The sequence below is a fragment of the Gopherus evgoodei genome, chromosome 1 (assembly GCF_007399415.2).
Source record: "Gopherus evgoodei ecotype Sinaloan lineage chromosome 1, rGopEvg1_v1.p, whole genome shotgun sequence".
In the NCBI taxonomy this organism is placed as follows: domain Eukaryota; kingdom Metazoa; phylum Chordata; order Testudines; family Testudinidae; genus Gopherus; species Gopherus evgoodei.
In genome coordinates, this window is record NC_044322.1 from 106,412,775 (window position 1) to 106,428,576 (window position 15,802).

The following is a 15,802-nucleotide window of genomic DNA, read 5'->3' on the forward strand; positions in this document are numbered from 1 at the left end:
ATAGCCATACAGCAACTCTTTTACCTGGGAAATAAAGAGGAAATATGTCAAAAGCAACACCACTTTTTCAGTGGCTTGAATTTCTATTATCCTCACGTGTCACAAATGAACTCTCTATCACCCCAGCTGTAACATAAACATTCTGGAGTGAAAAAATGAATGATGTCCATGACTTGGATAGTTAAAGTTTTTTCTGACGTCTTGGATATTGTGGTTTATATTCCAAACTACTAATGTTCTTTGTAAAGGGCATCATGGGGTAGGGAACGGATTTATGTTGGACTGGGATGTGGAAGATGAAGTTAATCAGAAAGAGCAAGAACATATGCAGGTGACAATTATGAGTATTTACTTTGAGCCAGATTCACCCTGTGCTTACATGGGAGTAGAGTAGGGGGGAGGGGCCCAAGTAGTGTTTTTATTTCTTCGCCATCCTCCTACCTTTTGCAACCTACGTAACAGCCAGGAAGAACTGCATATCCTGGTTTCAGAGCGACTTCCCCATCCATACTCCCTTGGGGACATGCAGTGCCCAAAAGGAAGTAAGAGGGAGCCATGACATGGCACATATAGGGGAATATGCTGCAACTTGTATAGGGCATTGTCATAAACAGATAGTTCAAAGTTAATAAAAGCAGCAAAGAGTCCTGTGGCACCTTATAGACTAACAGACGTTTTGGAGCATGAGCTTTCGTGGGTGAATACCCACTTCGTCAGATGCATGGGTATTCACCCACGAAAGCTCATGCTCCAAAACGTCTGTTAGTCTATAAGGTGCCACAGGACTCTTTGCTGCTTTTACAGATCCAGACTAACATGACTACCCCTCTGATACTTAAGGGTTAATGTCTCTTTTACCTGTAAAGGGTTACAAGCAGTGAACCTGGAACACCTGACCAGAGGACCAATCAAAAGACAAGATACTTTCAAATCTCGGTGGGGGGGAGTCTTTGTTTTGTGTTGTTTGTTTGTCCGTTGTTCTCTCTGGGTTCTGAGAGTGACCAGACGTATCTACAGGCTCTCTACTTTTCTGTTCAAGTAGTAAGTACAAGTGGAAAGGCAGTTTAGTCTTTTTGATTGTTTTCTTTATTTGCAAGTGTGTATTTTGCTGGAAGAATTTTAATTTGTATTTGTGCTGGGGGGAAGGCTTCTCTCTAGTGTCTATAAGCTGAAAGACCCTGTAACATTTACCATCTTGATTACAGAGACAATTTTTACTTTTTTCTTTCTTTTACTAAAAGCTTTTCTTTTTTAAGACCTGATTGATTTTTTCCACTTGTTGAGGCTCAAGGGAATTGAGTCTATACTCACCAGGGAATTGGTGGGAGAAAGGGAGAGAGAAGGGAGGGGGGAAGGTGGAATTCCTCTGTTTTAGATTCACAGAGCTTGAATCTGTATTACCTCTTGGGGAGGGGAAAAGAGAAGGGGGGGAAGGTACATTCCTCTCTGTTTTAAGATTCAAGGAGTTTGAATCATAGTGATCTTCCAGGGTAACTCAGGGAGGGAAAGCCTGGGAGAGGCAACGGTGGGGGAAAGGGTTTACCTTCCTTGTGTTAAGATCCAGGGGGTCTGGGTCTTGGGGTCCTCTGGGAAGGTTTTGGGGGGACCAGAGTGTACCAGGCACTGCAAGTCCTGGTTGGTGGCAGCACTACAAGATCTAAGCTGATAATTAAGCTTAGGGGGATTCATGCTGGTACCCCATCTTTTGGATGCTAAGGTTCAGAGTGGGGGTTATACCATGACAGGCATGAACCCCTTTTATACCCAGGAGGTCATTTAGTCAATATGGTGTTATCATTCTCTCTGAGGCAAATTGCTTCTCAGTGCCTGTTTCCAAAATTGTGTGTGTGTGCTTGTGTTAACAATACATTCTGTGCTTTTTAAATCCAATTTTCCAATAAAATATTTAAGGCAACATGGTAGCCTCCTGCTAACAAATGAGAAGAAGAAAGTGAAGCCAACTAGAATCAAAAGTGAAATTGATTAGTATAATTTTATTATCCGTCATAGATATAATGCAGAAAGTATAAAGACAAATGACTGAAAAATCGGATCCATCTGTCACTGAGTTCATTGGAATTGCAGAGCCTCTTAGGATCAGATATGGCGGGAACACAGCCAGAACAAGAAAATTATTCATATTAAAATTATTTTATAATTTAGAGTTTGGTCCCTCATGATGCTGAATGCTTTCTCTGCTCATTTTTGTCCCAGGATAGAAGGAATTAACTGACTAGTAGTTACAGAGAGAGAGATTAACATTAAAGCAATGCAGTCCAGAAAAGGATGAAAAAAGAAATTCAAACAAATTTTTTTCAGAAACAAAATTATGTTGTTGTCCAAAATAAATCAAGCTAGTTACCTAGTTGTTTAGTCAAATACATTTTATGCATAAAAAAGAACAAACATACTTCCATATTAAAGTTTTAACACTTCCAAAGTACCAGTAAGAAAATGAATAGAGACTATTGTGTAAAATTGTTAGACGATACAACTTGACATAAAATTGTACTGGGAGAGAGGCTTTGTCTTAAATTTATATTGTTACTAATTGTGTTCCTGTGAAACATCACTTGTCTGAAAACTTTTAACACCAGAATCTTGATTATTTCTTTTATACCAAACAACAGATGCCAACTCAACCACTTTATCTGTTAGTTTTTGATGCCGTAAGAATCTCCACTCACTGTACTACAGTTGATCAAATCCATTTTGAGCAAACAATCTTATTGTGTGCTTTCACTAATCAGAGACCAATTTATACTTAAAAGTACACTTTTTAAAATAGATATACAAATGTATTTAAAATAAAATATTTGGATCATTCATTGATATTAAATTATGATATTTGAACAATGAATTGTGAATTTCACTAGTGACAAGGGATCTGATCCAATGCTCACTGATATCAAAGAGAGTCTTTTAATTAACTTGAATGGGAGTTGAATCAGACCCAAGGTCAATAACAGCTGGAAGCAGAGAAGAATAGTTGATTTCTGAAATTAGGACAGGACATGGGATTTGCCAGGTTGGAACTGGCCTCTGGAAGTGACCGATACTTGGTGCTTGAAAGGAAAGAGAAACTTGCCTATGAAATGGTGTTCATGTGTGGTAGTATTCCTTCCTGCTCCTTACAGCAATCACTTATTCTCAGAAGTATATCATCTTGTTATCCTTATTGTAGACTGCATATATAGGAAGTTTGTTACTGTTTAGAAGATTATTCAGTGCTTTTAAATATCCAGCTATGTTATGACTTCCTGTGATAGTGATTTATACAGTATTTGTTCCTAAATCTAGCTGAGTATGTCTGGTGTATGAAAATAATGGTAGAGAACATTGTTATATGATTTGATAACATGCAATTTAAACATAAAGGGACAGATTTTGCTCTCATTCACAAGAAGGTGAATACAGTCTGTATTAATTATGCCCCTGATTCTCCTCTCACATTGAAGTTAAACTGGTATAACTCCAATGACCCTTCAAAAATTATTCCAGATGTATACCAGCATAAGTATCTGGCCTCAAGCATTTGACAGTTATTTATTTATCATTTATGATTTTAAATTATGAGGAATTTTGTATATTACGAAATATGTTGTTCCAATGAAACCATTGAAAGTCATCAGCAGTTTGTGGGAATGATTAACTCAGATCACTTCTCCAATGCAGATCCAATATCAAGTTATTGAGTCCAAGGGGACAGTGTTTAAAAAATGCAAGTCCCAAAATTCACAAGAGAATTGTCAAGTATCAGAGGGGTAGCTGTGTTAGTCTGGATCTGTAAAAAGCGACAAAGAGTTCTGTGGCACCTTATAGACTAACAGACGTATTGGAGCATGAGCTTTCGTGGGTGAATACGCACTTCGTATGATTCGGCTTGGGTCCCAGTTGCACACTTCTATTTGAAATGGAATGTAGAAGCATGTAAACTAATTTATCATAGCTGATCTCTGCTCCCTGCTGTGATCTTAAATTACCAGTGGTGGGTTCCCAGTGAAACACAGATTAACATATTGATTTGATTTATTTAAAGGAGATTTTAACATATCCTTGTTGTCTTGGAGGGGGGGAGGGATTTTCCTTCTGTTTAACTTTAAATGCATTTTTTTTATTATTTAACCCATAGTTTGGTTCCTGTTTTCCAGGTTAGTGACGCCTGGGCAAGAAGAGCAAGACCTAGTTCTTGGAGAGGTTGCAGTGGGTTCCGCAGCTGAGGCTGAGATTGGGTTTCTGGAAGTAGATAGCAGAAGGGTTTGTCAGCTAGAGGAGGATTTGTGGAAATGTGTCTGGAGAAAAGAGTTTGAAACCAAGAACTATGAGCAATTGAAAGGAAGTCAAGTATAGATAACAGACAGGAGGGTACTACAGCCTGGATATAGTCAGATCAGGACACACATGAGGTTTGTGGGCAGATCTGGCAGTTGGAGAGGGATTCAGGGCACTAAGGGTATGTCTGTGCTGCAATTAAAAACCTGTGGCTGGCTGTGCCAGCTGACTCGGGCTCACAGGACTCAGGCTAAGGGTCTGTTTAATTGCTGTGTAGATGTTAAGACTTGGGCTACAACCCAGCTCTAGGTCCCTGCAAGGTGGGAGGGTCTCAGAGCTCAGGCTGCAGCCTAAGCCTGATCGTAATTAAACAGCCTTTTTGTCCGAACCCCGTGGATGCAAGTCAGCTGGCACAGGCCAGCCGCAGGTGTCTAGTTGCCATGTAAACATACCCTAAGGAGGGAATGGTTAAGGAGAAGGAGTTGGAAACAGGTGCTTGTGAGAGAGAGGCATGACATGCAAAATTAAACCACAAGTTATTCAGCTCACTAGTAATCACTTACATAGTAGGGAGAATAATTCCTTTAGGAATAATAATTTCTGCAGGAATTACTGTTTGAAATCTTATGGTCTGTGTTACACAGGAGGTCAAACTAGATGATTGTAGGGGTCCCTTCTGGCTTTAAATCTAGGAAATCTCTGTCAGGGCAATTCAGCTTTTAAAGAGTTAATTATAATTTCTTACTATAAAACATGTTAAGTTTCTTTTGGGAGTAGCTTTAAAAACTAATCAGATTGTAAGGAGGAAAAAAAAGCCACTCTTAGATACTTCTGCTATTTAATCTCCCATGTGGCTTCCATTATGTGAGTTTGACTTTATTATTAATGTAAAATACTCATGGAGGAAGAACAAAACTATGGTAATTGCCAGAATCTGCTGATGGTTAGTTTAAAGCAACACCATGGTAGATAAAGTCATTAAATGAACATAATCGGTAATATATTTATAGAAGCAAAATAAGCTGTAGTTATTTTATACAAATGTCTATGGAGCACAGTTTTACAGTCAATATTTACCATAGAAACTACACTGTGGCAAAATGCCAGTTTCTGTAATGGTTATGTATGTTAATTAATGATTTTTACTAGCCCCATACAAAAATTACTGAAATTAAATTTGCATTTCAGAATACTGAGCTGTTATTATTTGGGCACGTAGAATTATTTGTCTGTTTTAATTTCCATAAATGTCATTAAATGCCTCTTTTCACCTTCAGGTGAATAGTTAATAGAAAAAACAATACAATGACAAATGACCAACAAATTGATTTACGTACTGTGTGAATTATTTAACAAAAACTGAATTCTTCCAAAGAGAGAGTGACCCCAAAAAACAGAATTACATAAATGAACAAAATTGAGCTTAATAGACATTTATGTTTATTATGGAGGCACTGGCGATGGGGTTTATAGTTAAGGCTGCATTGAGTTTGAGACTTAAAGCAGAGATTCAATAATAAAACTTATCCCTAATATTAAAGCACTTGATCTTTGATTACAGAATCAAATATCTGATAATTTACATGTAAATCTATAATTTACTTTGAGTTAAAATTAATTTTAAATTAGCAAAGAATCCTGTGGCACCTTATAGACTAACAGACATTTTGGAGCATGAGCTTTCGTGGGTGAATACCCACTTCCTCAGATGCATGTAATGGAAATATCCAGGGGCAGGTATATATATGTGTGCTAGCAAGCAAGCTAGAGATAACGAGGTTAGTTCAATCAGGGAGGATGAGGCCCTGTTCTAGCAGTTGAGGTGTGAAAACCAAGAGAGGAGAAACTGGTTCTGTAATTGGCAAGCCATTCACAGTCTTTGTTCAATCCTGAGCTGATGGTGTCAAATTTGCAGATGAACTGAAGCTCAGCAGTTTCTCTTTGAAGTCTGGTCCTGAAGTTTTTTTGCTGCAGGATGGCCACCTTAAGGTCTGCTATAGTGTGGCCAGGGAGGTTGAAGTGCTCTCCTACAGGTTTTTGTATATTGCCATTCCTAATGTCTGATTTGTGTCCATTTATCCTTTTCCGTAGAGACTGTCCAGTTTGGCCGATGTACATAGCAGAGGGGCATTGCTGGCATATGATGGCGTATATTACGTTGGTGGATGTGCAGGTGAATGAACCAGTGATGGTGTGGCTGATCTGGTTAGGTCCTGTGATGGTGTCGCTGGTGTAGATATGTGGGCAGAGTTGGCATCGAGGTTTGTTGCATGGATTGGTTCCTGAGCTAGAGTTATTATGGTGTGGCGTGCAGTTGCTGGTGAGATATGCCAATATCTTCATGGCCGACCTGGAACAACGCTTCCTCAGCTCTCGTCCACTCACACCTCTTCTCTACCTACGCTACATTGATGACATCTTCATCATCTGGACCCATGGGAAGGAGACTCTGGAAAAATTCCACCATGATTTCAACAGCTTCCACCCCACCATCAACCTCAGCCTGGAACAATCTACACGGGAGGTCCACTTTCTTGACACCACGGTGCAAATAAGTGATGGTCACATTAACACCACCCTATATCGAAAACCCACCGACCGCTATGCCTACCTTCATGCCTCCAGCTTCCATCCCGGGCACATCACACGATCCATTGTCTACAGCCAAGCACTGAGGTACAACCGCATCTGCTCTGACCCCTCAGACAGAGACCAACACCTACAAAATCTCCACCAAGCATTCTCAAAACTACAGTACCCACACGAGGAAATAAGGAAACAGACGTGTACCCAGAAGCCTCCTACTGCAAGACAAACCCAAGAGAGAAACCAACAGGACTCCACTGGCCATCACATACAGCCCCCAGCTAAAACCCCTCCAACGCATCATCAAGGATCTACAACCCATCCTGGACAATGATCCCACACTTTCACAGGCCTTGGGTGGCAGGCCAATCCTTGCCCACAGACAACCTGCCAACCTGAAACATATTCTCACCAGCAACTGCACGCCACACCATAATAACTCTAGCTCAGGAACCAATCCATGCAACAAACCTCGATGCCAACTCTGCCCACATATCTACACCAGCGACACCATCACAGGACCTAACCAGATCAGCCACACCATCACTGGTTCATTCACCTGCACATCCACCAACGTAATATACGCCATCATATGCCAGCAATGCCCCTCTGCTATGTACATCGGCCAAACTGGACAGTCTCTACGGAAAAGGATAAATGGACACAAATCAGACATTAGGAATGGCAATATACAAAAACCTGTAGGAGAGCACTTCAACCTCCCTGGCCACACTATAGCAGACCTTAAGGTGGCCATCCTGCAGCAAAAAAACTTCAGGACCAGACTTCAAAGAGAAACTGCTGAGCTTCAGTTCATCTGCAAATTTGACACCATCAGCTCAGGATTGAACAAAGACTGTGAATGGCTTGCCAATTACAGAACCAGTTTCTCCTCTCTTGGTTTTCACACCTCAACTGCTAGAACAGGGCCTCATCCTCCCTGATTGAACTAACCTCGTTATCTCTAGCTTGCTTGCTAGCACACATATATATACCTGCCCCTGGATATTTCCATTACATGCATCTGAGGAAGTGGGTATTCACCCACGAAAGCTCATGCTCCAAAACGTCTGTTAGTCTATAAGGTGCCACAGGATTCTTTGCTGCTTTTACAGATCCAGACTAACACAGCTACCCTCTGATACTTAATTTTAAATTGATCCTTTAAAAATGTTTGCCCTCTGTGGCACCTTTATTATTTTTGTTTTGTTCCAAATGATCTAAGTGATAGAATAACAGAATCTTCCACATAGTTAAAATTCACTAAAATCTTGTGTAGACTACCACTTGAAGATTATAATTAAGATAAATTATCAAGTGTTGTTATAACTGCTACTCATGATTACAGATAGACAGAACCAAGTCACTAGTTCTGGTCATTCTTAATTAAGGCCTTTTTGCCATCATAGGAACACAGTCACTCATCATCCTTCCTCTACATCTACTTTGTGTGCTACAATTCTATTGGTCGTAAAGAGTTGGTGAGATAAGAGAGACTAGACTTGTGTTACGATTTCTCATTGGTGGATACTTGGCCACAGCTATCACTGCTTCTTAAAATTTGTTGGGCTGCATGCTAATTTGGGCATGAATGCTTGAAAGGGTCTTCATGGCATTACTGTCTTGGCTTTGCTGTACAGGGAAGCAGCACTGCCAAGGGAACTGAGTTCAGGAGTGAAGGGAACGACTTTAATGGACAAAAAGATTGGGACTCAGGGACTGAGAATCCTTCCCCCAGATCTGACTCTTCATGTACCATTTGTCTCCTTAACACAGTCCCCTTCCACAAACAGCCCTGCTCCCCTCCAGGCCTATAAGTATCGTTGTTTTCCTCTTCCTCTACCTTCCCTCCACCCACCACACACACACATCCCCATTTCAACCACCAGCTCTCTCTGTGAAAATGCAAAGTACATTTCCAAAGGGTCCGAGAGACTAGGTTGCTAAACTTCCATTGAGCATTGAGTTGGGTGCTAAACTGTTTAAAATTCCAGTCTAAATTTGGTACAGTCTCTCTCCTGCCAATAAATACACCAGGTTTTCTCAGTTCAATTTTCATGACAAGCTCTATACTTATACACAATAATAAGGTCTTACCCATTCCCTATGTCCTCTTCTGCTTGTCCTTAGCAAAATATGTATTCTGTCATCACTGAGAAGCACAGCTTGCATTTTTAATATTATGCTACAGACTAAGAATCATTCACAGAAATGGTTCAGTAAATCTCTTTATATAATGAATAAACTTGAGAAAATTGTTAGCTTTTCATAAGTCAATTCATGAACAGAAAAGAGGAAAATGTATCCACTAGATCATTCTCTTAATTGTTCATCCAAATCTAAGTATGTTAACAAACCCAATAAAGATTTAATGTTTCTTGTTGCATTGCTTGTTTGACCATACAAGTTAAAATACTAATACTTTCCAGATTACTAGCCAAATGGTTATTTAAAAGGGTGTATGTATACATGTTTCAGTCTCCCAATGGTTAAAGATTTGAGAAAGATACGTGTACAATTTTTAAATGGCCAAACAGATTTTTTTTCAGTTCTGGTTAACAAAAAAATAAAATAAAAAAGATGTATATCCATTTGCAACTTGGACCAAATTTTTATGTCCATTGTAAAATGAAAAATGGAGTGTATAATGAAAATGCTGACACAACGTTAACTACAACACGCACAAGTGGTGCCAGTATCATAAAGCTTCCACAATTTCTACATGCTATAAATAGGATGCATTTGTCAATTTCTTTGTGCAGTCAGATTGTTCTTACTTTTCATCCTGCACCTGTGTGCCTTTGTTTCTCAGTTACAGAATAGCAACAAAGCCTTCTCAGTTCAAACGCGTCTATGTATCTTTCAAAGATGAAAATTCCTTACTGTTTCATTAAAGTAATACCGTAAAATGTAATCATTTTAATATACCTGATAGCACCTTAGGAGGAGTTTTTAAAGGAACTGCTTTGACATCAAATACATTTAACTCTCATCATTTATGTACAACTTTATTTATTTATTGAAGCTCTATAAATGAAAGCTTTTAGCTGACATTCTAATTCAACTTCCTCTTGAGATGTATTAGCACCTGTCATAGCATTATGCTCAATACTGGTATAAAAGCCTTTGGGCCCCCTTTACCTCCCTCAGTCCTTAAAAGGGGACCTTATGTGATATAGCAGAACTGCTTATTATTGTCTTCAGAGATATGCATGGTAACAGTAAAAAAAAAAAATGAAATTGTACCCTGTCTTGTCAATTTGGGTTTTGACCATGATCCAAAGCCCATCAAAGTACATAGAAATTAGCCCTTATCTTAATATCACTTCCAATCCTGTGCTACAGTGATACCAACTCATGAATCTATATGACCTACACTAAGTTCCAAATGTGCTTCTTTTCTCCCAATACACCCATCCCCACAGAAAATGGAAGGTAAATTTGGGTACCTCAAGGGGTTGGCAATATCCTTTTAACAATATATGTTGAGCATTTTATTTTCCAGTAAATCATCTGGATTCAATCTTTAGCTGGTTTTCTGGAGTATGTGAGAGTGGAGGACAGTGTAGTTTCTGTAACACTGAGACAAAATGTTTATTGAGCTTATAATGTTATCTAAAAAGTCCTCTAGTTAATTCAGGTAAGTTTGCTGTTCTGGCTAGTGTCTTCCAGCATGGCCAGGGCATAACTTTAAAAAAAAACATTGTTGAAAGCTCCTCTTTAGCCAGGTAGTTGTTTGCCTTCCCTTCCTCCCCCCCCGCCCCCCGCCCCCCGCCCCAGATCGTTATGAATAGACTTGGAAGGCTTAGATTTTTGTCAGTAAATGTTGGTAAGCGTTGATTTCACTGAACACACACAAACAAATTTTAAAAAAATCCTTGGGAAATAATTGAAATTTACAAATCGGCAAAGAAAAATGAGGCTGAGAACTTATTAGAGTTTAATTAAAGGATATTTACTTTGTATATTTTGACATATGATGTTAGAACAGAAGATGATAAGAATGGCCATTCTGGGTCAGACCAATGGTCCACTTAGCCAAGTATCCTGTCTTCTGACAGTGGCCAGAGCCAGCTGCATCAGTGGGAATGAACAGAATCAGGCAGTTTATTGAGTTATTCATCCCCTGTTGTCCAGTCCCAGCTTCTAGGAGTCAGAGTTTCGGGACACCCAAAGCATGGGGTTACAGATTGCCATTGATGAGGCTATCATCCATGAACTTATCTGATTTTTTTCGTAATCCACTTATACTTTTGGCCTTCACAATATCCTCTGGCGATGAGTTCCACAGGTTGACTGTGCATTGTGTGAAGAAGTAATTTTTGTCTGTTTAAACCTGCTGCCTGTTAATTGCATTGGGAGACCTCCGGTTCTTGTGTTATATGAAGTGGTAAATAACACTTCCTTATGCACTTTTCCAACACCATTTATGATTGTATAGACTTCTATCACATTGCCCCTTAGTTGTCCCTTTTCTAAGAAGAATAGTCCCAGTTTTTTAAATCTCTCCTCATATGGAAGCTGTTCCATATCCCTAATCATTTTTGTTGCCTTTCTCTGTACTTTTTCAAATTCTAGTATATCTTTTTTGAGATGGGGTGACCACAACAGCACGCAGTATTCAAGGTGTGGACATAATACGGATTCATGTGGTGGCACAGCGATATTTTCTATTTTATTATCTATCCCTTTCCTAATGATTCTTAACATTATGCTAGCTTGTTTGACTGCTGCTGCACATTGAGCAGATATTTTCAGAGAACTTTCCACGGTGACTCCCAGCTCTCTTTCTTGTGAGGTAACAGCTAATTTAGACCCCATCATTTTGTATGTATAGTTGGGATTTTACTTTTCCAGTATGCATTATCAGCATTGAATTTCTGCCATTTTATTGTCCAATCACCCAGTTTTGTGAGAGATCTTTGTATCTTTTTATAGTCAGCTTTGGCCTGAACTATCTTTGAGTAAGTTTGTATCATCTGCAAACTTTGCCACCTCACTGTTTACCCCCTTTTCCAGGTGATTTATGAATATGTTGAACAGCACAGATCCCAGTACAAATTCTTGGGTGACCCCACTATTTACCTCTCTTCACTGTGAAAACTGACCACTTGTTCCTACCCTTCATTTCTTATCTTTTAACCATTTACTGATCCATGAATGTACCTTCTCTCGTAACCCATAACTGCCTACTGTGCTTAAGGGCCTTTGGTGAGGGACCTTGTCAAAGGCTTTCTGAAAGTCCAAATTCACGATACGCACTGATTCACTCTTGTCCATATGCTAGTTGACAGTTTGTGTTTAAACCATTATAAAGCTTTCACTTTATATATCTCAGTGTCTACTGTCTCTAAATAATTGCCTGACCCTTCATAATTTCCCACAACTATGAACATTTAAATAGATAAAAATAGGAGGTCCTTACACAGGTCATAGACAAGTAAACCTTTTGCTGATGCTCATGAGAGTTGGGACTGAGCAAAATCTGAGATTATACTGATATTATAGTTATAGCTGATTTATGCCTAATATGACAGAGAGATTATAAAGCTAATACGTATCTACGACAAGTAGTATTACAGATCACCAGGGAACTAAGCAGATTACATGTAGTTCTTCAGGCACATATGATTAGGGGCAAATCCTGCTCCCTGGGCAGCTGCAGAGGGCCATCACTGCAGAAGAACTGCTGTGAGCACAGCTATATTGCCTGATAACATTTTAAAGACAAGTGCTTAAAAATATGGTCCATTTCCCAGTGTGGACAGGCCTAAATATTTTGCATGTATTGCTGGGTCATGCGTACAGTGTTTTTTCGAAGTTTCTCGCTGTGTCAGGATGTAAACTTGAGTTCTGTAACTCTCAGACTGGACACTCTTGGGAGGCAGATGCCAAGCATGTCTATTTCTATGTTATAAATTGTTTGATTTTTCTTTTATTTCCAGTGTAAAATATCTATTTTTAAAGCTTAAGGTGAGAAGTGTCTTTGGGAGAGATGTATACTTCTTACAAATAGAAGAGAGATGGTAAATGTCTCTCCTATTTCAAATATAACATGAAGAGTATCACCTTCACCTCCAGTAGATCATCTCAATACATCCCCTACATACCAAGGTGCCCTTGCTATAAGTGGGTGCAACTCTACTGGTTTTATAGAGAGCTGCACATTGTTTGCAATAGACTGAATTTTTCCCAAGGTGATATGCTTTGCCATTTGGGGAGGAAGAACTACCATTTACACACACACTGGTAGATCTATAGATTCACATCAGGATGAGGCACTAATTTACCCAGAATGATTAGTGATATTTGATGCTACCTGAATCTAATCCAACAGATACCGTCTCACCCCCTTTTAGCAGGCTCAGTACATAGCATCGCTAGGGTGTAAAACAACAGATTAACAAAACTTTAGCATCCAGAATTTATCAGTGTGAAAGATCACATCTAGGTAGCAATGAGCTACAAAACAGTTATGTGTTGGAATGTAACTTTGTTTAAGCGTAAACCTGTTGGGGGGGATGTCAAAAGGGGGACTCTTGCTGTTCTATACATCAAAACTTCTGATGACTGTTTGCTTTATGTATAGCAAAGGTTCCGTGCCACCTATCTGTTCAGTTGGGTACAACGAAATGAGAGCAGTAGAAGCTAGTCACCATCTAGAAAGACTTAGGCTTGGTCACATTGAAGCAGTTTTAGAATTTCCATTCATGATGTGAAAATAAGCTTTTAATCCCTTTCTGTGTGTGTACTCAGCAAAAATTGATAGAATCTGTAAAGTAGGGAGTAGTTCTCTCATAGCACAGGGTCATTCAATATAACAATATCAGTTATGAGTCCAATTCATTGCTATATTTCGAAAGTCATTATTGTACAATGCTATGTATGTCCATGTGCTTTACAGGCCAACAAAACACATGGGGCCTGATTCTACTTCTTATTTCCACTGATGTAAACCTCTGGTAACTCCACTCCAGACTATAGAGTCAGCCTCATTTTCTCTGCCTGGTCCAATGACTATTTATATATTTTACCCAAAGTGGAATAACTTCAATAGGAGATAGTGAGGAAGCCCAACCCCATGGCACTCACCTGGGATATGGGAGATCTGAATTCAAGTCCCTTCTCCAAATCAGGCAACATGAGGATTTGAACCTGGTCTCTAACTTCCTGGGCCAGTGTTCTAACGACTGGCATTTGAATAAAAGAGGTGTGGAGGAGCACTGGCACCACTAACTCTTCCTTTTGTCCAGGTTAGCTGGATCAGGCCTTGCAAGCAGGATAGGCAGGCAATGCTTAATTTGTGAATTCTGCCAAGGTTTAGGTGTGTGCATTGGCAGAAATTTAGGCATCTCCAGTGTTTGGCTACAGCTAAGTGGAGGTTTTGAGGATCTCAGTGGCACATAAATGTTGGACTTAGATGCCTAAAGTGGCAGGTAGTTAGGCACTTGCATCTCTTTGTGGATCTAGCAGCAGGCCAAGAGTTTCTGTACTGAAAAGCATCCCGTGTAAGCTTTATGATTTTACATTACCAATATAATTAACTGTTGATGCATTCTTCTTTTCTCTCCCTTCTTATTAACAGGTTATCCACCAGCTCAGACTTTCAGAGAACGAGAGCGTTGCACTGCAGGAACTCCTGGACTGGAGGCGAAAGCTGTGTGAAGAGAGAGGAGACTGGCAGAAAATCCTGCACAACACCGAGCAAAGAATCACAGCTCCTCCCCCACCTCCCTGTAAAAAGCCAACTCTGCTGAAGAAGGTAGAAGATACACCCTGCAACAGACTGTCTTCAGGGATCTGGGATACCACTATGTGATTTTAATTTGTTTGTTTGTGGAGTATTAGAAGTAAAACCATCTAACGATTTCAATCTGCAGAGTCAGCAGGTTTCTGCCCCTGCAATGCGTGCAGTATTTTCTACAAGCATCTATTCAAGAGCACAGGAAGCAGGCGTTACATAGATCTGTTGTGTGTGTGTGTATGCGCTTGTGTATATATGTGTGTTTATTTCCTTTTTTATATATGGAGACAAACTGCACTATAAGTAAATAGTTTAAAAATACAAGATAGTTACCTACTGCTCTCCCATGGACAATGAACAAATTCTGTGTTGAGTGAGTGAGGATACGGAGATGTAATTGGCAAACAGTTTGGAGAGATTGGGGAAGTCTGTGTGCACACTGTACAGCTGTTTTATATAGTACAATAATATGATGTTTCTTGTATCTCAATGAATGGTTTTATTATATTACCTATCCATATATAATAGTTCTTTGTAGATGTCTGTGTTTTATTGGAATTGCAAACATGATAATTATTTACATGTTTATTACTGGTATTTTACAACTTTATGCAATTGGTGCTGTTGTTCCTTCTTCAGAATACAGGTAATAAATACAGTGCTGGTATTTTTTTTCATGGTTTATCCTTAATAATGTACCTAAAGTTTTTACACTGCGGTGGTGTTCTGGCAATGGCAACCTTAGCGTCAGATCTTGAAACCCTTGCAAAACTGTCATTTGCCAGTGATGGTTAATACTGCTCACATTCAAGAATTAGAGAGCTCTGCTTCTTTATTATGCCCCAATGTTTCTGAATGCGTGGACTGTGAATATATTTAATTTCATCTCAAAACTTATTTCTTCCTCGGTTATGTGAAATAATGATGTACTCATTTAAACTGTAAGTCTGGTTATAATTCATAACTGATTATGTATAAAGTCAGGAGTCAGTGGAAAGATACATAATAGTAACTAGGTATGAAAGTACAATTCTGATTTACTGATCTAAGCCACAAGGCTTCATGGAGATGGGTGTATCAAAGGATTATGTCCCTATAGTGGTACAAAGCATGGTTCATTTATACCTTACATTTCATGTAATAAAATGGTCTCAGATATTGGAGATTCTGGTTGGAGGACATGAGTTCTCTGAGCAATGA

The 15,802-nt window shown here is 39.3% G+C and overlaps 1 protein-coding gene across 3 annotated transcripts in view; it reads left to right on the forward strand.

The window, feature by feature from the left end:
- The window catches only part of MYO16 (myosin XVI), a 623,763-nt gene extending 608,522 nt beyond the window's left edge, over nt 1-15,241 (forward strand). For all 3 annotated transcript variants that reach the window (XM_030568459.1, XM_030568449.1, XM_030568467.1), the window contains exon 35: nt 14,444-15,241. In XM_030568459.1, coding sequence (XP_030424319.1) covers nt 14,444-14,677 — 234 coding nt within the window. In that variant the 3' untranslated portion in view covers nt 14,678-15,241. The remainder of the gene's footprint in view (nt 1-14,443) is intronic.
- Nucleotides 15,242-15,802: the final 561 nt, after the last annotated feature.